At 35.6% G+C, this 24,333-nt stretch overlaps 1 protein-coding gene and 1 pseudogene across 1 annotated transcript in view; both read right to left on the bottom strand.

The window, feature by feature from the left end:
• ADAM9 (ADAM metallopeptidase domain 9) overlaps window positions 1–24,333 on the bottom strand; it is a 101,591-nt gene that overhangs the window by 10,397 nt on the left and 66,861 nt on the right. The window contains exons 17-20 of the mRNA XM_016210327.2: window positions 9,442–9,525; window positions 9,079–9,184; window positions 2,080–2,218; window positions 483–570 (exon numbers count right to left, since the gene is read on the bottom strand). Coding sequence (XP_016065813.1) covers window positions 483–570; window positions 2,080–2,218; window positions 9,079–9,184; window positions 9,442–9,525 — 417 coding nt within the window. The remainder of the gene's footprint in view (window positions 1–482; window positions 571–2,079; window positions 2,219–9,078; window positions 9,185–9,441; window positions 9,526–24,333) is intronic.
• On the bottom strand, window positions 16,996–17,748 carry LOC107535029 (RNA-binding protein 3 pseudogene; annotated as a pseudogene).

The following is a 24,333-nucleotide window of genomic DNA, read 5'->3' as shown; positions in this document are numbered from 1 at the left end:
AGAGGGAAGGGGGTGAAGGGTGGGAAGAGATTAACCAAAGAAGTTATATGCATATACGCATAGCCCATGGACACAGTCAATAACAGGGTGAAGGCCTGGGGAGGGGGTAGGAGAGAGGTGGAGGGGGTCAATTGGGGGGGGGGAATAAGACACCTGTAATACTTTCAACAATAAAGATAAATTTAAAAATAAATTAATAAAAATAAAATAAATAAAAAAACAAAAACAGGGATAGTATGAGTCCCATGTCATTTTCCAATCTTGGTTTCAAGTCAAGGCATTCTTGTTGTCTAGATGTCTTCCCTGTCCTCTGAGCCTGGGACCCTACTGGTATTTTTTAGCAAACCCAGAGGCCACCTACAGACCATATTCCTAAAATCTTAAGAATTGTTTCTATAGCTATGTGACAATTATTTTTTAATCTTTAAAAATGTAAAACCATAATAACAGTAAAGAAATAGAACTTTTCATTTTAAACTTACAACTTCTCTGGGAGGAGTCACTGGAGAAACATGTCGCGGAACACTCACTGGGTGTCTAGAAACTTTTCCTTGATTTTTTCCATCTGATCTGAAAGAAAGAATTACTTTTGAGCTAAATGAAGATTAAAATATTTCTACATGACATATTACACATACCTTGCATTTTCCCAAAAACAGAATAATGATGTTGGTAGTGGTGATTATGATGCTCATGATGACAGCTAAATTTGTCCCAACATTTTTAACAGCTTTCACACACTTTTAATCCTTACAGTACTAGACAGTTTTATTAACCCCGTTTCACAATGAAATATACTGAAATTCTAGGAAATTATAAAATTTGGCCCCCAATGCCAATGTTCCCAAACTTTTCTCCTCAAGCCTTCCTAAAAGCCGAGAAGCATACTCTTAGGCTGTATATACAAAACTTGAAACAGTAGCTGTAAAAATTAGGAAGACCAGGAGGAGCAAATGACCTAGCTGAAAAGATACCAGCTGAGTTTCAGACATGCTGAGGCAACAGTGAATCAGGTGGGAAGAGATGCATAGGAGACAGCGATAGCTATGAAACTAAAATTTCAGAGAGGCAGCTTGGGGAATTACATGGTTTGGTCAGTCTGAAGTGTATAAGAAAGTAAAAGAAATAAAGGGTAGGAAGATAAATCTGTTTTAGAATATATTAAAAATTAAAGCTCACATCAGGATATTCTAGGAAACACTCTGTGTAAGAAAAATCAAGCAATGAAGTTAAGCTATTAAGGAGAGAGATGTATATTTTGAAATCATTAACATAATAAAAATTAATTATTAAGTAATTGCACTGTGCCAGTCAATGTGCTATGGGTTTTATTTGTTAATATTTCCTCATTTAATCCTCACATCAACTTTAAGAGACAGGTAGTATTATTATTCTTATTTTAGAACTAAGCCAAGGCTCAGAGTTTTATTTATTATTCCAGTTCATAATTCTAACAAATGACAAAGTGGAACTTAAATTTAGATCTGATTACAAGGTCCATGCTTATCTATGCTACATTCTAATGCCAACATATAAGTGATAGTTGAGAGATAGTTGTACGAGAGTCTAACACATACATTAAATATGTCATTATCTGAATTATGACAATGCGTTCTTCCACCAAAATTTATTTCTTAAAAGCTGATAATTCACAAAATCTGTTTCTAAAACTGATTTGAAGAGCTTCTCCTCTGTGAGAACTGATCCTTAAAATAGACATGGAGGAAAAATTTTCAACATTTACATTTTTAAATCTTTATTCCATATTTTAATCTTTAATTAAGAACTCCAAATCAGAAATTATAGCCCAAACTCCTACTTACCCCACTATCAGAAATCAGTGTCAAGTAAAATGAACTCTAAGAGCCATTTTCAGTAGTATACAGGCTGCTTACCATAATTCTTTCCCCCTCACCACTTTAAGAGGTGGCTGAGCCATCACTATCCTTCTACCCCTGCTAATCATGTCAAAAGAATAGAGAGATAATTTAGAACCCTATTTTTAAAGCAGCCTCTATGATATGACTATCATTATAATTACTTAAATTATATGACTTTAAAAGAAAAAAATCTAAGTACTCATATGTTTGTGATCTCTTCTTTCTGAAGCAGCTTTGCCGTAGTTGATTTCTCTTGAAGAAGACAAAAGCAGCAAATACAATAAGGGGAACAATTAAGAAGAATACTAGAAGTCCATTCCTCAATGCAGTATTATTTTCTAGAGAGAAGAATTTTACATTAATGATCATTAAATTAGAAGTTAACTGGCATTAATTAGAACATAGTAGGTGGTTATCAATGTTTTACATTAATTTTCAGATTGTTCAAAAGTGAAACTGATAAAAATTGAGTACACAGAAGTCTGCTCACACCTTATCCCTACCCACTTCTTTTTGCCTTCTTCAAAATAAGCACTTTTATTAATTTCTTATATTATTTTACAGTATTTCTTCATGCAAATATAAGCAAGAACAAAATATGTTTTTGTTGTTAACCTTTTCTTACATAAAAGGTGGCATACCATAAATACTACTTAGCACATCATTTTATTCAGTTACCTATGTGTCTTCCCAAACCATACAGAGAGGGCCACCTCATTTTCTGTACAACTAACAAACTACATTGCAAGGATGTCCTATAGTTTACTGAACCAGAACCCAACTGATACTTTCATTTTTCTAATATTTTGTTATTTAAAAATGCTATAAAATGCTATAATGAATAACCCTATAACAATGCTACTGTTATAATGGATAATAATAATGTGTGCCGGTATATCTATAGAATAAGTTCCCAAAAGTAGAACTACGTATCAGAGGGTACATACATTACTTTTTTTTGAAGCACTATCAAATTGTCCACCATAAAGGTGATTACAATGTACACTAGCCAGCCTCACCCACAGGGTCAATCTTGTGCATGTTAGCCAACCTGGTAGGTAAAAACTGTATCTTATCCTTTGACTATTCTACCAGACAACTTTCTTTTGCCTTCTCCATTTCTAAAAGCTCTTTATGTATTAGGGATATTAGCTTTGTCTGTGTATGAGTTGAAAGCATTCTCCCCATTTTGTCATTTGTTTTATCATACAATGCTTTTCTCCAAGCATAAGTTTATTATTCTTAGGTAGTTGAATTTATCAATCTTATTTTTTATGCCTTCTGGATTTTAAATCTTATAACTTTTTAAAATACACTAACATTAATTTTATCTGTTCCGTGGTCTTTAGGGAAAGACTATAGTAAATATGAACAAGAATGGTAAGCTGTAAAAATTTTCCTCACAATTGTTAAGTTTTCTAAAGTACCAGAAATTTGTTTAAAGTTGTATGACACTACATGAAACAATATTCAACCCAATTAAAAATGTAAAAAAATTAAAGCAAGCTTGATATATCATTTTGTACCTACAAATAAGTAGAAAAAAATTTTGATTAAAGCAGCCAACATTGATAAGGTTATGTTGAAATTGGTACCTTCATACTGTCAGTAGCATTACATAAATTCATTTGGAATTTTTATCAAGAACCATACAAAGGATTATACTCTTCAACCTACTAATCTCATTTCTAGCAATTTATCCTCCAACTGGAAAATATGCATATCAAAAACTTAGAAACAATTTTATTAAACAATGCCACCCCAATAAATTCAATTTAAAAATAAATAAATATGGTAGAATTTAAATTTTAAAAAAATTTAGAAACAACCTAAATGTCAAATAATTACAAAATAGCTAAGTCAAGTTATGGCACATCCACTTGATGGAATGATACACAGCCATTAGTTGACTTCTACTTCTAGTTAAGGTGGAGTAACAGGGGCCAGATTTATCCTGCCAGCTATAACAACCAGAAAACCAGGGAAAATATATAAAGCAACACTTTTCAAGGTGTTAAACATCAGGCAATGAAGAACGGTGATACCTGAGACAGAAAACAAATAAGGTGAGCTTTACAATTGTCCCAGTATGCTGCCTAGTAAAAGTTAACAGATCATGATGAGGAGTGAGAAAACCCAAGCAAAGCTCAGTGATCTCCCTGAGTTGAGGAGATGGAGCTGGTTGTCCCCAAAGCAGCCAGAGTTCACCTGGCAAAGAACCAGAAGGAGAGAGCTGCATAGACAACTTAAAAGCTCTGTAAAAGGTTCCTCTCAAATACCAGTTGAGTACTGATCTATGTATGCATGTAAAGGAAGCCACCTGAAGCCAGAGAAAGAATCACCTGTAAGAATTAGTGAGAACATATCCCACAACTCATACAGGACTGGGAAAAGTGCCTGATCCTACTACTTTCGGTGGAAAATTCCATAATTACTATGGCGTTGAGTAGAATAAACAGAAGGGGTTTTGTTTCAGTAATAGCGCAAATTAGCCTAGGCTAAATGCTACTCTGGTCCTCCCTAATAGAGCTTAAAAGCAACACTCAAAGGGATCAAACATAAATTATGTTCAAATAGCATAAGCAGACTAGAACAAAGGTCATCAATATAAATCCAAAATATCTATTACCCAACATGGCAAAATGCATAGTTTCTGGAATTCAGTAAAAAATCACAAGGCATGCAAAGAAGCAAGAAAATATGATCCAAAATGAGGAGAAAAATCAACCAAAACTAACTAAGAAAACACAAACAATAGAATTAAAAATGAATTAATAGGCCAGGGTTAGATGTTATTATGACTATATTCTATATGTTCAAGAAGCTAGAGTAAAGACTGAACATGTTATGTAGAGACATAAAAGATACAAAAAAAGAAACAAATAGAATTTACAGAAAAAAAAAATACAATGACTAAGATGAAAATTATGCTGGATGGAATTAATGACAGATCAGATACCACAGAATAAGAGTGAACTTGAAAAGTAACAATACAAACTATTCATAATTAAACACAGAGAATAAGCAATAAAATAATCAAGGCAAATAAATGAGAGGGGAAAGAACTTCAAGTTATCAAATACACACGTACTTGGAGTCCCTGAAGGAGAGGAAAGAGGAAAACAGAAAAAAAGTTGCTCAACATCACTAGTCATCAGAGAAATGCAAATCAATACCACAATTAGATACCACCTCACACCTGTCAGAATGTCTATCATAAATAAATCAACAAACAAGTGTTAGTGAAGACGGGAGAAAAGAAAGCCCTTGTGCACTGTTGATGGGAATGCAGACTGGTGCAGCCACTATGGAAAACAATGTGGTGGTTCCTCAAAAAATTAAAAATGGAATTGCCCTATGATCCAGTGATTGCACTTCTGGATATATCCAAAGAAACCTGAAACACTAATTCAACAGAATATATGCACCCCATAATTCACTACAACATTATTTACAATAGCCAAGATATGGAAGTAACTCAGGCGCCCATCAGTAAATGAGTGGATAAAAAAACTGTGATACACATATACAGTAGAATACTACTTGGCCATTAAAAAGAATGAAATCTTACCTTTTATGACAACATGGATGGACCTAGAGGGTATTATGCTAAGTGAAATAAGTCAGACAGAGAAAGACAAATACCATATGATTTCCCTTATTTGTGGAATCTAAAGAACAAAATAAACAAACAAAATAGAAACTCTTAGATACAGAGAACGAACTGGCAGTTGTCAGAGGGAAGGGGGGATTGGGAGCTAGGTGAAAAAGGTGAAGGGATTAAGAAGTAAAAATTGGTAGTTACAGAAGAGTCACAGAGCTGTACATTACAAAATAGTCAATAATATCATAACTATGTATTTGGCCAGGTGGGTACCTGAAACATAAAGGGGACCACTCTGTAAAGTATATGATTTTCTAAACACTATTCTGTACATCTGAAACTAATACAGAATAATATTGAATGTAAACTATCATTGAAAAAGAAAAAGGAAAAGATTCTGGGATTTAGAAGGGTTGGGAGAGAAAAGCTTTTTTACTGAAGGTAATTTAATGTCTGGATGTGCTACATGTGACAAATATGTGCATATAATTCAATAAAGCACCTAATTATTATGTTTTAAATACAGAAAACATTATAAAAAAACAAAATTTTAAGACAAAATGGCCAAAATTTATCCAACTTTGAAGAAAACTATAAAAGCACAAATCAAAAATGTTTAACAAATCCCAAGCATGCCCAGGCACATTATAATCAAATACTAAATATCGGAGATGAAGAGAAAATCTTAGAGGGCAAAAACACACACTGCAAACAGAAGACCCCTCTCCTACAAAAAAGATGGCAGATTTCTCAGGAAAAACAATGTAAGCCAGAAGAAAATGTAGGAACATCTTTGAAGAAGTAACAGGGATAAAGCTTCACCCTAGAATTTTTTACCCAGTTATTATTCAAGGCAAAGTACTTTTTCAGGTATACAAGAGCTAAAAGAATTTGTCATTGGTAGGCCTGAATTACAAGAAATGTGAAAAGAAGTACTACAAGCAGAAATTAAATGATAGCAGATAGAAATCTGAGTTTACACACACACAAAATGAAGATTATAGAAATGGTAACTATGTGGGTAAATATAAAGACTTTTTCTATTATTTAAATCTCGTCAAAAGATAATCAACTGTTTAAAGCACAAACAGTAACAGTGTATTGTAGGGTTCATAACATATGCAGAAGTACATCATCAACAGCACAAAAGGCAGGGGGAGATAAAGGGAAGCATACTAAAGTGGTATAATGTCACATGAAAAGAAACTGTAATAGAAAAATATCAATATGGTAGATTTAAACCCAAACATATCATAATCAAATTAAATATATTCTGATCAACTCAATCAAAAGGTAGAGATTGGCAAACTAGATAAAAAAGCAAGTACATTTCTAATGTACTGTTTAATCTATAAACAAACATTTCTTTTCTTAAATTTATGGAAACCCCCCCCCACCACTACTTTAAATGAATTTTCATATATCACTGCCTCCAAAATGCTATCACGGGCCAACTGCTTTTAGTTTATCCAAATCAACCGTTTTTCTACCTCTTTGATTGCCTGTGATTTTTGTTCTGTGAGCACTCTTAGCAACATTAATATTTTTGATGGCCTCTTTATGTTTTAAAACTGGCATCCTCTCCTTTGTTGCCTGAGAGATGCTATTTGTCATGCTGAGGTATCAGCATGAAAGGGTTATCAGGGTGAGAATTGAAGTTTTGGTTGACAACTGAGACATTTTTTCTGTGAACAACCTGGTCCAGAACCGAGTTGTTCAAGATGGAGACATTCGAAAATCGAGATTTGGCTGTACATCAAATGGACAGAAAAATCCTAAACGCTAATGCACCTAATAACAGAGCTTCACAATACATAAAGCAAAAACTAATAGAACTGTCAGGAAAAATAGGCAAATTAGCAGTTATAGCCAAGGATTTCAATATTCTCCTCTCAATAATTGGCAGAGTAAGTATACAGAAACCAGTAAGGATATAGAGGACTTAAATATCTGTCAACTAATAAGAACTAATTATTTATAAAACATTCCACACAATTATAGCAGAATACAAATTATTTTCAAAACTTATTACTAAGATAAACCACCTTTCAGGCCATAAAACAAGTGTCCAAAAATATAAAATAATTAAAATCATACAAAGTATATTTTCTGAACACAGTAGAATAAATGAAAAATCAATAACACTAAAATTTCTAGAAAATCCCACAGATACTATTAAGTAAAGTAACATACTTGTAAATAACTCATGAGTCAAAGAAATAAAAGTATATTAGAAGTTATTTTGAGCTCAATAAAAATGAAAGCGCAACATATCAAAATTTGTGGGGTGCAAAAACAGTTCTTAAAGGAAAACTGATAGCACTACAATGCTTATATTAAGAAAAGAAAAAAAGGTCTCAAATCAATGACCTGATTGATCTTCTATCCTAATAAACTAGGAAAGGAACAATGAAAGCCAAAGTAAACAGGCCAGGAGAAAATATTTATAAAGCATTTTCATAAAGGACTTATATGCAGACTAAAGAACTCTCAAAACTCAAGAAGACAAGCAACCTAACTAAAAACTGGACAAACAATTTGAACAGACACATCACCAAAGAAGATAGGTGGATGGCAAATAAACACATGAGATGATGCTCACCATCATTAGTAATTAGAGAAATACAAATTAAAATAACAATGAAATATCACTACATTCCTACTATAATGGCTAAAATTAAAAAGACTGACCACAGTAAGTGTTGAAGAGGGTGTAGAGAAACTGGAAACCTCGTCTACAGCTGGAGAGAATGTAAATTGGTACAGCTACTTTGGGAAACAGTTTGGCAGTTTCTTAAAAGGCTAAATACAAATCCACTCTATAAGCCAGCCATTCCACCTAGTATTTACCCAAGAAAATGAAAGCATATCTTCTCAGTAGGAAGATATTGGTGAACAAGGAGCTCATTCATAGTCTATCACGGAATAAAAATAAGTAGTATATAAGTAATTGCTATAGTATGAGATAGTGCTTACAGTAACAGGAAAATAGAAAGGGCATATTAATTCAGACTTAGGCAGTCAGGGAAAACCTCCTAGGGGAAATAAGGTATAAACTGAAATCTGAGTAGCAATTAGCAAAGTTCAAACAATGTGAATATAATATAGTATGAAAGCCAAGAAGTAAAAGAGAGTAGAAGCCTATTAGAGGAAATAAAAGAAGTTACAACGTCTTAAGCATAGTGAAATGAGGTTGGAAACGTGAAGCTAGGGGCAAATCATGCAGGGATTTTAAGCCATGTTAAGGATTTTTGGACTTCATTCTAATAGCAATGCAGAAGCACTGAATTTAAAGGAGGACACTAGCATAATCAAAACAGAATTCTTGAAGGAAAACAGTAAAACTCTGTAATGTAGTGTGAAATGTGGATTAGGAAACGAGATGGGAAAGAGGGAGCCTAGTTAAGGAGCCATTATGTAAATCCAGGCAAGAAATTCAAAGTAATAGGGATGATAAAAATGGAGACATTTGTGAAGAATTTAGGAGGCAGAACCAATATAACTGATGTGAGAAGTGTGCGAGAGGTACAAGAATGCTCAATATCTGACTTAGGCCACTGGGAGATCACACTAATTTTCCTCTATAATACTTGCCATTATATGGAGGTCCACTGTCCACACTTCCTCCGTATCCTTTAGTGTCACAATTTGGGGGAGCCCAGCCATTTTCACAGTGACAATTCTTATTGCTATTACATACCTTCAAAAAAATCAAAATACCATTTTTGTTAATTATGAATATTGCTCTAAATCATGAAGTCTAGAACAGAATCCAAGAGATAGGACTAAATTCATGCAATTCTATAGATACCCTCTAAGAATAAAAAATTTATTAGGTATCTAAATTCCCCAATGTCTAAAATCTAAAAATCTTGGGAAGTCTCACCTAACCCTTACTGGGATTCGTAATTAATCAGCATTACCTCCATGAACAAACCAAAAGAGAATATGACTTACCCCATGTCCATGACACTTCTTCTTCTGAATGTCAGAGTCATAATTCAGAACAGAAGCATTTACACATTGGAAGTTTCTACAGATCTGAAAAAAATGAAGTAATGAGTAAAGAAAAATTGAACACATTAATAAAACTAGCCAGAAAAAAAAGACTGAGCATAGATAATTTCATTGGTTAGGAAGTCTTTCAAACTTTTAAGGAACAGTTATTCCCATATTATATATTTACAAATGTAGAAAAGTAAAATTAATTAATTGACATATAACTAATTGATCAAAAAAGACTAAGATGACACAAAGGCCAAAAACAATGATAAAATTATAACATATGCTTCCATACAAACACAGATGTAAAAATCCTAAGTAAAATATTCAGATGAAGAAAAGTAAAGAATTTCTCATTTCTGATTTCAGGACACAAGCTTTGAGCCAAAGATTAAACTACCTGGAACAACAAAAAAGAAGCAGAAGAGTTCTTCTTTCCACTTTTTTTGCTCTTAATGTTTAGCCTCTCCCCTAAATAAAAATGTTGAGTAAATATATCAAGAATATAGGTATGAAGTAGTACCACACTGAAAGCCTGATCAAAGTACCAGGGTCCAGTCTTTAGCAAATGCCAGAAAGGCTAACATCCTATTTTATGGTTATACAAAATGTTTGATGTTTGGTGTTTAGTTCCACAGTATGTCAGTATAGGTACACATACCAAGCATTTCTTATCCTTCTTGTACATAAATGTTGTTGACATAGGATAAAAACATAATAAAATGCAAAGTTACAGAACCTTATGATATATCTATCCATATTAGTACTAACCTGGAGTTTAAAGTCAATATTTTTCCAACAAAAAAGGTGTGTGAGGGTTTGAAAGTAAGAATGATACATCTTACATGGGGGAAAAAAGTACACTGTTTTGACTCTTGATGTTGATGGGGGAAATATATTGTGTTTTTCTTGCTATAAAAAAAAAAAGCAAGTAGTATAACGGAAATAAGTAAATAACTGCCAAACTAAACTCATACACACACACACACACACACGCCACACCACAGCACACCACACCACAAATACAATTTGTGCAATCCAGGAAGATATGAAGAAAAGTAGAAAATATTTTTTTAAGACATTTAAAAACAGCATTAAATAAGATCATAGAAATAGAATGAAATGTTAATCAATTAAACTGTGCCAACAAAAGCCAAAGTCCAACCAAATTGTAAAAATACAAAATGAAAACATATAACATTTATATTATATTAGGATACAAAAAGCTTTCCTAAGCATGACATGAAACCAAGACAAAACAGACAAAATTGAAAGATAGTTTAAAATTTCTTTATGGCAGAGACAAATGAGAAACTATAAAAAAATATTTACAACAGACATACTGACAGTTAACATTCTTTATATATGAGGAGCCCTTAAAAACAATAATAAAATGATAACCCAACAAAAAAAACAGAAAGATGTGAATATGGACTTAACAGAAAAAATATACAGAGCTAATAAAAAGGTGCACAAGAAGAAAAATGAAAACGAAAATAATAATGATGCTATCACCTAATCAGAATGTCAAAAATTAAAGAGATTAATAACACAATGTTAGCAAGAGTGTGGGAGAAAATAATATACCCTCATATACCCTTATTGAAAGGTAAACTGGCAGTGTCTATCAGATTTTAAATGCATATATCTCTTAATTTTTAAAAAATTGACTAGAAATCTACAGACGTATTCACAAAAGTATGTGAGAGTAAATGTAGAAGAGTGTTCAATGCTACTAAAAAATAAATAAACTAGCCCAGCCAGCGTGGCTCAGCGGTTGAGCATCAGCCTATGATCCAAGAGATAGAGGTTCGATTCCCGGTTAGGGTATATGCCCGGGTTGCAGTCTCGATCCCCGGTAGAGGGGCGTGCAGGAGGGAGCTGATCAATAACTCTCTCATCATTGATGTTTCTATCTCTCTCTCCCTCTCCCTTCCTCTCTCTGAAATCAATAAAGACATAATTAAAAATAACAATAGCAAATATACTAGATGATAAAATAAAAATGCGAAAGATCCAAATACGTAACTATCAAACATTATGTTATAAGTGAGAATACACTACCTTCAAATGCACATTTATCAAAAATGAACACACATGGTCAACTCATTAAACATGGATGTTTTAGTCCCAGAAATGAGTAGAGATATTTAAATCCAGCACCAAACCTGAAGCATGCCCAGTTTCCAAAGCAAAGAGTCATGTTCATAGTCAGTAAATCTTTTTGCCTTCTCTTACACAACAAAAGAAAAAGGCATAAGAAGATGTGGTACATATATATACAGTGGGATACTACTCAGCCTTAAGATAAAATACTGCCATTTGCGACAACATGGATGACCCTTGAGGATATCATGCTAAGTGAAATAAGTCAGACAGAAAAAGTTGCAAACCATATGATTTCACTCATAGGTGGGATATAAAATTGAAAGCAACAAATGAATAAATAAGTAAAAGAAACAAGCAAAAATGCATAGACACAGACAAGAGTATGGTGGTTACCAGAGGGAAGGGTGGGTTAATGAAGGGTAAAGGGGGTCAAATATATTGTGGCATGGTGATGGAAGATGATTTGACTTTGGGTGGTGGGCACACAATGCAATATGCAGATCATGTATCATAGAAATGTACACTTGAAACCTTTATAATCTTACTAACCAATGTCACCTCAATAAATTTAATTTTCAAAAAAGAAAAAGGCATATTTTGTTGGTTATGATTTTTCAAACCAGCCAATCAGCACTTTTTTTCTGTTACAGCAAGTTTCAGAGAAAAATCTCACAACTTTGGTATTGTCAATTTGGAAGTAATCAAGCATTCCAGTAAACTGTATCACCACTGTCATGAATTCTTCTCACTATAGATTCACTCAGCCTGTGAATCTGTCAACAAACATCTCTGAATGTCAATGTTGTACTATTCTCAGTCAAGCTAACAGAACACTTCCAAAATCAATTCTAAAGAACAGGGTACCAGTTGTCCTTCATTTTTATCATGTAATTTTTTAAAACAATGTAATACAAGCACATGGTTAAAAATCAAATAGTAATAAAAGTGCTCTATGACCCATTTCTATCCAGTATGCCATTCTAGCAGTCTAGACAACCACCCTTCCTTGTGGTAATTCCTTCCCTGTTTTATTTTTTTAAATATATCTCCATTGATTTCAGAGAGGAAGGGAGAAGGAGAGAGAGAGAGAGGCATCAATGATGAGAGTTGTCACTGACTGGCTGCCTCCTGCACGCCTCCAACCAGGGATCGAGCCTACAACCCGGGCATGTGCCCTGACTGGGAACTGAAACTCGACCTCCTGGGTACTAGGTTGATGCTCAACCGCTGAGCTACGCCTGGCCAGGCATTCCCTCCTTATTTTAAATTGGTATCCTATTTCTTGATTTACCTATTTCAGACATCATCAATTAATGTCCTTATGACAGACAAGAATTCCACTTTCTAACACAAACCCAAATGCCCCTCCTTCACCTTCTCAAACTAAATATTGTTTAATATTTATACCATAATATTGGGATATTATCCACTCAGTATATTACAAGCCACTATTACCTGAACGAGTTCATAACTAGGTGAAGGAAGACAGGGGAAGCTGATAATTAGAGATCAAAGTATTATCTTTATTATCAATAAAGCAGTTAACATGACTTAAGTAAACAATGAACTGGGCTTCCTAATTCTGCACCCCAAAATCAAACTTACCTGCCTAGTCACAGGCTGCTCTGGACAACCACAGGCCTCCCCCCACAGAAGCAGAGCCCGCCCTGCTAAATTTACTGCATGGTTGAGAGAGTAGACCAGAATGCACCCTCTCTGCAGGCAGGCAGATCTGAAAAGAGAAGACAGAAGGGACTGAGCCACCCATGCCCAGTGTCTTCTCCCAAACTCATCAACTGCATCAGTCACTTTGCATGCCTCGGAGTGAAGTGAGAGAGAAACGCACTGAGGCTGGGAGTGTTATTTTTCTCCAGCTTTACTGAGATATAACTGACATGTAACACTGTGTAAGTTTAAAGTATACATGTTGATTTGATAAACGTATTTTGTGAAATGAATACCACAGTAGGTTTAGTTAACACCTCTATCACTCCGCATAATTACCACTTCTTTTTTGCAGTGAAAACATTGAAGATCTACTCTGTTAGTACTTTCAACTATATAATATTATTAACCATAATCACCTTGCTGAATATTTGATCCCCGAAAGTATCTTATATCTTAATAGTCTGTACCCTTTGATCAACATCTCCCTATTTCCACCACGCCACCCCTCAGCCCCTGGCAACCACCATTCTACTCTCTGTTTTTTACAAGTTTGGCTTTTTAAATTCCACATATAGGTAAGATCATGAACTATTTGACTTTCTCTGTCTGACTTATTTCACTTAGTATAATGCCTTCAGGGTCCATCAATGTTGTCTCAATGGCAAGATTTCCTTCTTTCTCATGAATAAATAATACTCCACTATATAGATCATTTTAATATCTTGGCTCCTGTAAGTGCTGCAATGCACATAGGAGTGCAGATAACTAGTTAAGATCCTGTTTTCATTTATTTTGGATATATACCCAGAAGTGGAATTGCTGGATCATATGGTAGATCCATTTTTTAATTATTTAAAGAAATTCCAGACTATTTTCCACAGTGGCTGTACCAATTTACATTCCCACCAACAATTCCCAAGGGTTTCATTTTCTCTACATCCTCAAGAATATTTATCGCTTATCTTTTAAGTGATAGTTTATATAATAGAGATGAGGTGGTATCTCATTGTGGTTTTGATTTGTGCGTCCCTGATGATTAGTGATGTTGAGCATTTTTTCATGTACCTGTTGGCCATTTGTTATCTTCTTTGGAAAAATGTCATTCAAATCCTCTGCCCATTTTTTTTCTTGACCACATAAATCTTTAATGAGGTATAATTACATTAACTGCTGAGATAACTTGCATAGGTATTTAATAAATAAATGATATTAAATCTTAGCCATTTAACACTCAAGTTGTATTTTTGGCATAAATGATTTGTCTGTTCAGTGATAAATTCTCATTGCACTTCACAACTGGTGGCCCCAGATGACTTGTGCTCTGAAATTTAAGGAAAATTTACTAATAGAGGTCATCCTTCTCAAGCTTATACTTACAGATGATCACAAGTGGAGAACAGCATTTAACAGATATTATCTTTCATTAATGTAGACAATTTTGTGTTTCCATTTTGTTTGTTTAAAAATACCTTTGAGCCCAGCCAGGTATGGCTCAGCGGTTGAGCGTCGACCTAGGGGTTCGATTCCTGGTCAGGGCACATGCCCAGGTTGCAGGCTTAATCAATGACTCTCTCATCATTGATGTTTCCATCTCTCTCTCTCCCTCTCCTTTCTCTGAAATCAATAAAAAAATATATATATTTTAAAAATACCTTTGATATCTCCTTGTTTGTTTAGGAGTGTGTTGTTTAATTTCCACATATTTGTGAACTTTTGAGCTTTCCTCTTGTTATTGATTTCTAGTTTCATACCACTGTGGTCAGAAAAGATACTTGGTATGATTTCAGTCTTCTTAAATTTATTAAGACCTGTTTTATGACCTATCATATGATGTATCCTGGAAAATGTTCCATGTGCACTTGAGAAGAATCAATTGATGCTAGATGGAATGTTCCATATGTCTGTTAGGTCCATTTGGTGTATAGTATAGTTCAAGTACAATGCTTCCTTACTGATTTTTTTGGCTTAAAGTCTATTCTAAGTACAGCTACCCCCGCTCACCTTTGGTATCTATTTGCATGGAGTACTTTTTTCCATCCCTTCACTTTGAGCCCATGTGTATCTTTAAAGCTGAAGTCAGTCCCTTACAAGTAGCATTTAGTTTGATCTTGCTTTTTTATCCAGCCAGCCAGTCTAAACCTTGTGATTGGAGAATACATTTAGAGTAGGTAATGATGTGTAAGGACTTACTAACGCTATCTTATTGTTTTCTGGCAGTTTTGTAGTTCCTTGTTCCTTTCTTTCTCTCTTGACACTCTCTTTTGTGAACTGGTGGTTTTTCCATAGTGGTATGCTTTGACTCCCTCCTCTTTATCTTCTGTGAACGTACTGTGGGTGTTTGCTTTATGGTTACCGTGAGGATTACATAAAATATCTTATAGATATAACATTCTATTGTATGCTCGAATATACACAAAAGCTCTACCCTTTTCCTCCTCCCCTTTCATGTTTTTGATGTCACAATTAACCACTCTTTATGTTGTGTATTTACTAATGAATGATTTTAACTATAGTTATTTTTCTCTTTTTATCTTTATTGTTGAAAGTATTTTTAATACTCCTGTCCTTTAACCTTTATACTTAAGTGGCTAACACTACTATATTACAGTATGACAGGATTCTGAATTTGACTCTATATTTCCCTTTACCGATGTGTTGTATATTCTCATGTTTTCATGTTAGTAATTAGCATCCTTTCATTTCAACTTAAAGAGCTCTTCACAGCATTTATTACAAGGCAGCTGTGACAGTGATGAATACCCTCAGCTTTTGTTTTTCTGGGATTATGTTTATCTCTCCTTCATTTCTGAGAACAACTTCGCCAGATAGAGTATTCTTGGCTCGTACTTTTTTAAATTACTTTGAATGTATCATCCCATTCTGTCCTGGTCTATAAGATTTCTGCTGAGAAATCCATTGATAGTCTTGTGTGGGTTCCCTTGTAAGTTGCAAGCTTCTATTCTCTTACTGCTTTCAAGGTCCTTTTTCTTTAATTTTCAACAGATCTATTATAATATGTCTAGGAGGTGATTTCTTTAAGTTGAGATTGCTTGGTGACCCACTTGCTTCATGAACATATCCAATTCCCTCCTTAGCTTTGGGAAGTTCTCAGCTATTTTTTTTTCAGGCTTCATCTTTTTAATCAACTCTGTGAAGGACCTCCTAAATGCTACATGAGACACAACACAATATTTTTTCTTCCAGTATTAAAAAAAAAAAATGGCATTCACAAATATTTTTAAGAAACTTCTATATAATCAGGGTGCTGATTTTCAGTTTAAAAAAACACACCTCTAAGTAATCATGTTCTTGATTTCTTGTAGTTACGTTTGAAAAGTGCTTCCTAAACATAACAAACATTGTGTACAAGTTTTTTAAATGTCCCTAGATACACATTACTTCTGGAAAAAAATCAGTCTGGCTAAATGTTTTTTCCAGAACCAATCTTGAGAGCCCAAACTAAAAAACTGGTAAAGAAAAAATGCTATACTCTATAAATGTTCCAGAATTTGTCTTTAAATGAGAGGGGGGGGAATTAAAAACACATGGAATTTTCTAAAAGTTCTTTCACAAGCTACCTTGGGAGCTCAATTCAAAAATAAAAGCCAATGTACTAAAACAGATGTTTCAGTGCAGCTCCAAAAATCTTTATAAATACAGCCATTTGGAAGGACAATCCTGGATCAGAAGTTTTATTCTTTGTGTATCTACATTAGGTGTGCATGCCTCATCTCAGTTATCATAATTGTCTCTCTAATTTCCTCCTGAGTAGAGGTCATAAGCACCCTGGCTGCCACCACAGTCTCTGGACCTTCCATATCCATATCTTCCAGGCCGACTGTCCCACCTGCCACTCCCATATCCCTAGTCCCACCACCTATAAAGTAGCTGTGAACACACCCATGGGCCCAAAGATACCCCTTTGGTTCCCCGCGCCAACTTGCCCACGTGTTCCTCATGGATCTAGCGCCCATCCAGAGACGCTCCATTTATGGCTCCCATGACATATAAGGTATGCTCTGGACTGGTAAAGGTAATGAAACAAAAACACCAGGAGCGCTGAGTCTCCTGGACCTTGACAACAACCACCTCAGAAATAAGCCCAAAGCTGCTAAAGTGGTCTTCCAGATCCTGCTCATTGGTGCTGAAGTTGACCCCCCAACAAAGAGCCTCCCTTCTTCAGAGGACATGGAAATGAATTCAAGTCCTGGAAATAAAGAAATAAAGGGCTGGGGGGACAGCTACCACAGAGGAGCAGAGTAACTCAGCTTTTATTTCTTTAAATAAGCTTTCTGCCCCATTCTCCCTCTTCGCCTGGAAATCCAACAGTTCACAAATTATTATTTCTTTTGATGTTATACTATAGGTCGCATAGGCTTTCTTCAGTTTTTTTCATTCTTCTTTTTTATTTTCCTCTAAATGGATAAATTCAAAGTTCCTGTCTTCCAAATCACAGATGCTTTCTTCTGCTTCCTACATTCTGATTTTGATACTTTTTTTTTTTTTTTTCATTTCATTCATTGTACTCTTCAGCTCCAGAGTTTCTGTTTGGTTCTTTTTTATTATTTCTCTTTGTTAAACTTCTCATTTCGTTCATGTGGTTTTTTCCTGATCTTGCTAATTTGTTTTTCTATGTTTTCTTAGCTCATTGAACTTCCTTAAAAACAGCTATTTGAGTTCTTTGGTGCTAAATCACATCACCATGTCTTGGGGACCAGTTACTGAAAAATTATTGTGATCCTTTGGTGGTGTCATGCTTCCTTGATTTTTCATGTTTCTTAAGTCTTGGATTGCTGTCTTCATATTTGAAGTAATAGTCAACTCCTCTGGTCTTTACTAACTGCCCTCGTGAGAAAAATACCTTCTTTTAGCCCAGCTAGGGATTCTGAGGCTTTCTCAGCCTTCTATGGATATGCCTGCTCCACACTTCTTGTTCCCCCTCATTCTTGCCACCACTGTCAGGAGCGCATATCAGGTGCACATGGGCCACTTGGAGAGATCCACAGGCAAGGTATCCCCAGCCACTTGCGGGGGGGGCTTCTTGTGGAGTCTGCTAAATAGAAAGTAGGATCTGCATTCTTTTAATGTCCTATGCCCCTCTCCCAGCCTCTTTTGGCCCCTCAGTCATGCAGTTCACAAGTCAGTACATTGGCTTGGGTGAGAAAGAATGGACCCTGCATAGCTGGGGAAGCCAGGTGCTCACTCACCTGCTCTCATTTCCCTTATGGGAGAAATCATGAGATGAAAAGATCTCTCCAGGACCTAAGCTGTGCCACCTTGGGTAAGGAGAGATGCAGGTAGAATCAAACTGTTTCTCTTACCCTCTCCAGTGTGTCCAACTCATATATTTTTTGCTCCAACACTGTGCTAGAACTCCTCTGCTAGAAACCTGGACTTCTGCAAAGGCTCTTTTACCTGTGAGTGACTAAGATGTTGTTTTCCAGGGGCTTCCAAACTGTGGTCTGGAAGGGCTAAAGCCAGGTAAAGTCACTGCAGAGTCAACATCCAGGACTGAGGTCTCTGTATGACTATTACCTGACACAAGGTGGGCAAGACTCCTCCCAGGTCTCCTGATGTATGGTGCCAGATCCCACAGCTCTCACAAAGGCACTTCTGTCCGTGGATGGATGCCAAATTGTTATTGTTGAGGCGGGCACAAATGAGGGACCTGTTATTCAGCCATATTGCTGATGTCACTCAAAAACCCAGGAGTGTTATTTTAATGGAAATTCCTCCACAAAGAAAGAATGAAATGGAGAATAAGTATCCCTTGCCAATAATTAAGACAAAACACTGCTGATTTCAAAGCTAAATACTACAACTATATTATTTCTTATAGAGCTTTTGTTTTTACTGCAGGTAACATTTGCCTTTCTTCTTACACAATTGTCCTTTTCTGTCATTCTTCTTTCAAGGTCCCTCTTTCTCTAAAAACCTCCCTATGGGGTCCCCTTACCCCAATCTAAATTCATTATTCTCCTGGCCTGATACATAGCTGTTATCTTGGAATTTCTTTGATATACTTCTATGTCCTAGATTATAATTCTTTCTCTTTTTATTTACTTCCTCATTTGCTGGAACATTGTTAGATTATTTCCTAATAAAAAAAAATAAAAGATAAATTTTCTGATCCTTTAAATCTCTGAAATGTTTTTATTGTGCCCTCTCACTTGATTGACGCTTTGGCTGTGTACATAATTCTAGGTTGAGAATCTTTCAGAAACATGAAAGTATTGTTCCCTTGTCTTCTAGAATTTGGTTCCCAATCTCATTCTTTTATATTGACCTATTTTGAAAGGTTTTTGTTTGTTTATTTGTTTTGTTTTATCTCTGGGAGCTATTAAGATTTTTCTTCACAAGTACTCTAAAATTTCATAATGCCAATTTTCCTTGTTTTCTTTCTCCAAATTAGAAATTTTAATTAGTTGAATTTAAAAATCTTTATTTGATCCTCACAGGCTTTTATCTGTTCTCTCATATTTATGTCTCAGTCCTTTTGTTCAGCTCCCTCAGAGAATTGTTTCACTTTATGTAACAATCCATCTGTGATAGACAGTTAGACAGACATGAGGAGAGCAAGGACAATGGGCTAGGTACAGGTCACCAGGGTGGAAAGGTCACCAGGGTGGAAAGCCCCAGGTGCCTAGCAATGCACAATTGTAGGGTGGGACCTCATCCCCAGGGTGACCCTTCCTTCCTTAGCATATAGCTGGTGAAGCAGTTTGGACACCCCCCCCACACACACCTCCACCCCCACTTTTCCTCCCTAGAGATAACATCTAGGTTTCAGCTGTATTTCAGGCCCAGAAAAGCAGCAAAACCAGACCACTGAGCCTATGGCTGACCTCAGGAGCAGCTGCATTGGATAATGCCCCCCTGCCCTGGTATTGACCAATCAGTAGAGACCTAGACCCTAAAAGGACACTTGGAAAGCTGCTGAATATTCTACTGAGATCCTCCCTGGGATCTCCCCTAAAATCTCCACCCTTAAAACCTTTAGGACAGAGGATCTAGCTCTGCCTCCAGGGAGCACACCCTACTGGAATCTACCATCATCTCTTGTCAGTCTTGAGCCTTGTCAGTCTCCATAATCATCATCTGAGTCCATTACTTATTATAAATCTTTACACACACACACACACACACACACACACACACACACACACACACACACGTATATTCTTCTTATTGGTTATATTTCTCTGGAGAACCCTAATGCAGATACTGATACCAAGAGTGGTTCTAAAGAAAGTTTTAAAGATAAGTTTTATAAACTGGTTCCTGAGTTTATGAAGTTGATTCTCTTACCTGATTACTTTTAAAGACATTAGTAACTCTATTTTCAATAGTAAAAAGAGCATAGTCCATAACGTGAAATGGCAACAGATTCGCAAAATATCACCACTAGTTATTCAACCACTTATAAGAATCAAGATTCTGACTGTGTATGTGATACTTATGAACATTTTTGTCAAACTAACAAATAAAAGATTGAGTGGCTACTCCTACTATCACTGACAAAGTGGGGAAAGAAAAGAATGTGCTCAGAAGTTAGAATCCCCAGCTCAAGTAATGCATAAAATGACCTGAAAACTTCTATGCGTGCACTGACAGAGCCCCTCATTTCCTGTAGCAGCGAGGCTGAAATCTCTGAAAATCAAACCCAGAATCTCATCCTGCAACTAGAGACATTACAGCACAAGTCGAATTCCAACCTCATAGGATATCTACTGTTAAAGTGAGGACAGTGATTGGGAAAGAATGAGATCCTGAAAGACTCCAATGAAGGAGGAGACAGAGTCCCTAAATTCTGATGAGTCTTCTCTGCCAGTGGAAGTGGCCTCCCTACCCTCAAAGGAGTCCTTTCCACTCCCAAAATAAGAGATTAGTGCTGCATTGCCTGGGGGGATTGTAATAGCCTCCTTTGAAGAAGCTGCCTAGCAAGACAATGTTGATTCTCCTCAGGACTCACCCTGACCACCTTTGTTTCTAGATCTATGAGTAGACTCAAGTACCAGCAGGTCCCTAAAGATGAGGTACAAAGAGTAACCCATGAGGAAGTATGCTATGTATCAAAAGAACAACTGTGTTTTCTAATTTATACAGACAAATGCAAGGAACACGTATAAGGATAGAAATAAAGGTTGTGGGACAATGGTGGAAGGAACATAAAGTTAAATCAGGCCACATTTATTGACATGGGCTTATTAAGTAGAGATTCTGCCTTTAATGTTGCAGGTCAGGGATTTAGAAAGAGCTATAACAACTTGTTGGTTAATTGCCTGAAAAATGGACCAAAAGGGAGCCCATGGTGAGTGACTTGAAAATGCTGAGCCTTCCTTGGTTTAAGGTAAAAGAAACAATTCAAAGGCATAAGGAGACAGGAATGTGGGTTTGCTATAGGAGAGTGGGTTTGCTATTTAAGACCTTACTCAGATAATCCAGAAAACACACCTTTCACCATGACTATGGAAAATAAATTTGTGAGGGGAGCCCCAGCACCTTTGAAGAGCTCTGTGATTACTGTTCTCTGTAGCCTAGACATTACAGTGGGAGCTGTGGTCACTGAATGAGAAAAGTGAAGCACACTGAGGATATTTGGATCCTGGGTTAACAGGGTCCAAGTGGCAGTCCCCAACTGTCAAAGCCAATATGGGCATGTTACAACCAAGGAGAGCAGAGTCAAAGCAACAGTCAGAATAGTCTGACTCTCATTTACCACCTATAATGTTGGATATTTGATCATGGAGCTCCTAAAAGTGAAACTGATAGAAAACCTACTAATAAATTCACACTAGATCTGTAAAAACAGAAAAGTTCTAGGTCAAGTGAACAAAAATCTAACCTGAATCAAAAAAACTGAGTCACAAGTTCTCAATCAATTCCCAGACTTGAACCATATTACACACCCAGAATCCTTCAAATGAAGAAGATGGGTCCCCTTCAGAAATGAACTGGTGTGTAAAGCATGGATGGCCATTTCTCCCCCCAAGAAAATTAACAAGAGAACAACCTGGTGTACTGATCAAAATTTTGTCCACTGGGAGGATTTTCCTTCACCACTGTCCTTCAGGGACATTCCAGAAAGGGCTATAGTGCTGCAGCATCCACTTTCTCTTCAAAGAGCACAAACTTCCAGGTCTAAGATGAATAAGTTCTGGGCATCTAATATTTAATATGGTGATTATAGTTAACAACACTATATTATATACTTGAAAGTTTGCTAAGAGGGTAAATTTAAACATTCTCTCCACAAACAAAAAAGTGTTATGTTATTTATGTGAGGTGATGGATTTGTTAAACTATATTGTGGCAATCATTTTGCAATATATATGTATATCAATCACATTGTACATCTTAAATTTATATAACATTATATGTCAATTACATCTCAATAATGCTGTGGGGGGGGACAAAGATGAAAGATACAGGAAAAGAACTGCAGGAACATTATCTGAGATTCTGGGTTCCAAATCTCTTTACTAGATTCTGTTTTGAATCAATAAATTTTCTGTTATGCTTTAATTCAGTCTTAGCTGAGTTTTTGGAAGACTTAAGAGTACTGACTATAATTCATGGCGTCAAATCTCATAAATTAAAAAAAGTCATATATATACAGCTTCAGAAATCTGAAAGTATATTCACTAGCATACAGAATCCAGGAATATATCTAAAGAAAAATTCAACGTTACTAGTATTTGCTCCAGGAATATAAGGATAATTTAAAGTTAGGGAATTTATTGATATGGCCCAGCACATCAATAAGTCAAAAGAAAAAAAGATGGTTATTTCAATAGCTATTAAAAAAAACTAATAAAATTTAAAATCTATTCTTTTTAAATTCTTATTAATTAGGATTAAAAGGATACTCCATTAGCCCAGCCGGCATGGCTCAGCAGTTGAGCATCAATTTATGATCGAGGAGATCATGGTTTCAGTCCCAGTCAGGGCATGTGCCCGGGTTGTGGGCTCGATCACCAGTAAAGGGCGTGCAGGAGGCAGCCGATCAATGACTCTCTCATCATTGATGTTTCTATCTCTCTCTCCTTCTCCCTTCCTCTCTCCAAAAGCAATAAAGATATATTTTTTAAAATAAATAAATAAAAATACATTAAAAATATTTTTTTAAAAAAGGATACTCCATTAAATGAAAAATATTATCTACCCCAACCCAATAGTTAAAATCACACAAAACCTTGGAAGGCTAGTTGCATTCCCAGTCAAGTTATAAAATCAATAAGAAAGACATAGCAGTTTTTAAATGACAAAGAATATCAACAAGAAAACCACAAAAGAAGGAATAATATATAGATACCAAAAAATTCATCATTACTAAAATCAAGAAAGAATAAAATAAAAAGCTTTAAAACAATAGAAACTAATCTTGACTATGATACGGAGAATTAAAACACTTATTGAAAACTGGTTGGAAGGTAAACTAGTAAAAACTTTTCTAAAGATAAATTTGGCAAAACTGTATCTAAAACTTTCAAAGTTTGCATACCATTCCCGTAGTTTAACCTCAGAAGACAATCAAGATATTCTGAAATTTTTGTTTATAAAGCCATTTACCTCAGCATTGTTTATCATAACTGAAGCAGTTGAGTTTATGTAGTGGGAAGGACAGGCACAAAAATATAAGGTTTTATAAGCGGGAAAACAGAACTGGAACTAAAAACTTGGTTGAAATTGCAGTAGCTTGAGGGTCCACCTGTCTTTTCACGAGTCACATAATCAGTCCATTGTGTTCTCTCCTCCTCCTCCATTCTCCTCCAAGTTGGTTTCTTCAACTTGTTCAATAATTGTGCTTCCTTGTATCTTTTGTAAATGGCTTACGCTTGCTATAAGCCTTACAGCCCTGCTCCTACTTCATGGCATCACTCAAAGAATTCTTACAGTTTCTTTCCTACTCTTAATTACCTTTCTTTATATATTCCAAACAAAAAAGGAATTGGCCTAGTTCATCTTCTCATCTGGAACTACTGGCAGTAAGTCAGAGGCTGGCTAACTCTTGACTCATATCTGATCCAAAGAGCTGTGGTTAGGATAGCAGGAAGCATGAGCAGGACA

This window comes from Miniopterus natalensis, chromosome 2, assembly GCF_054644295.1.
Source record: "Miniopterus natalensis isolate mMinNat1 chromosome 2, mMinNat1.hap1, whole genome shotgun sequence".
Lineage (NCBI taxonomy): Eukaryota > Metazoa > Chordata > Mammalia > Chiroptera > Miniopteridae > Miniopterus > Miniopterus natalensis.
The sequence above is the reverse complement of the archived record's forward strand: the minus strand, read 5'-3'. Positions and strand labels throughout refer to the sequence as shown.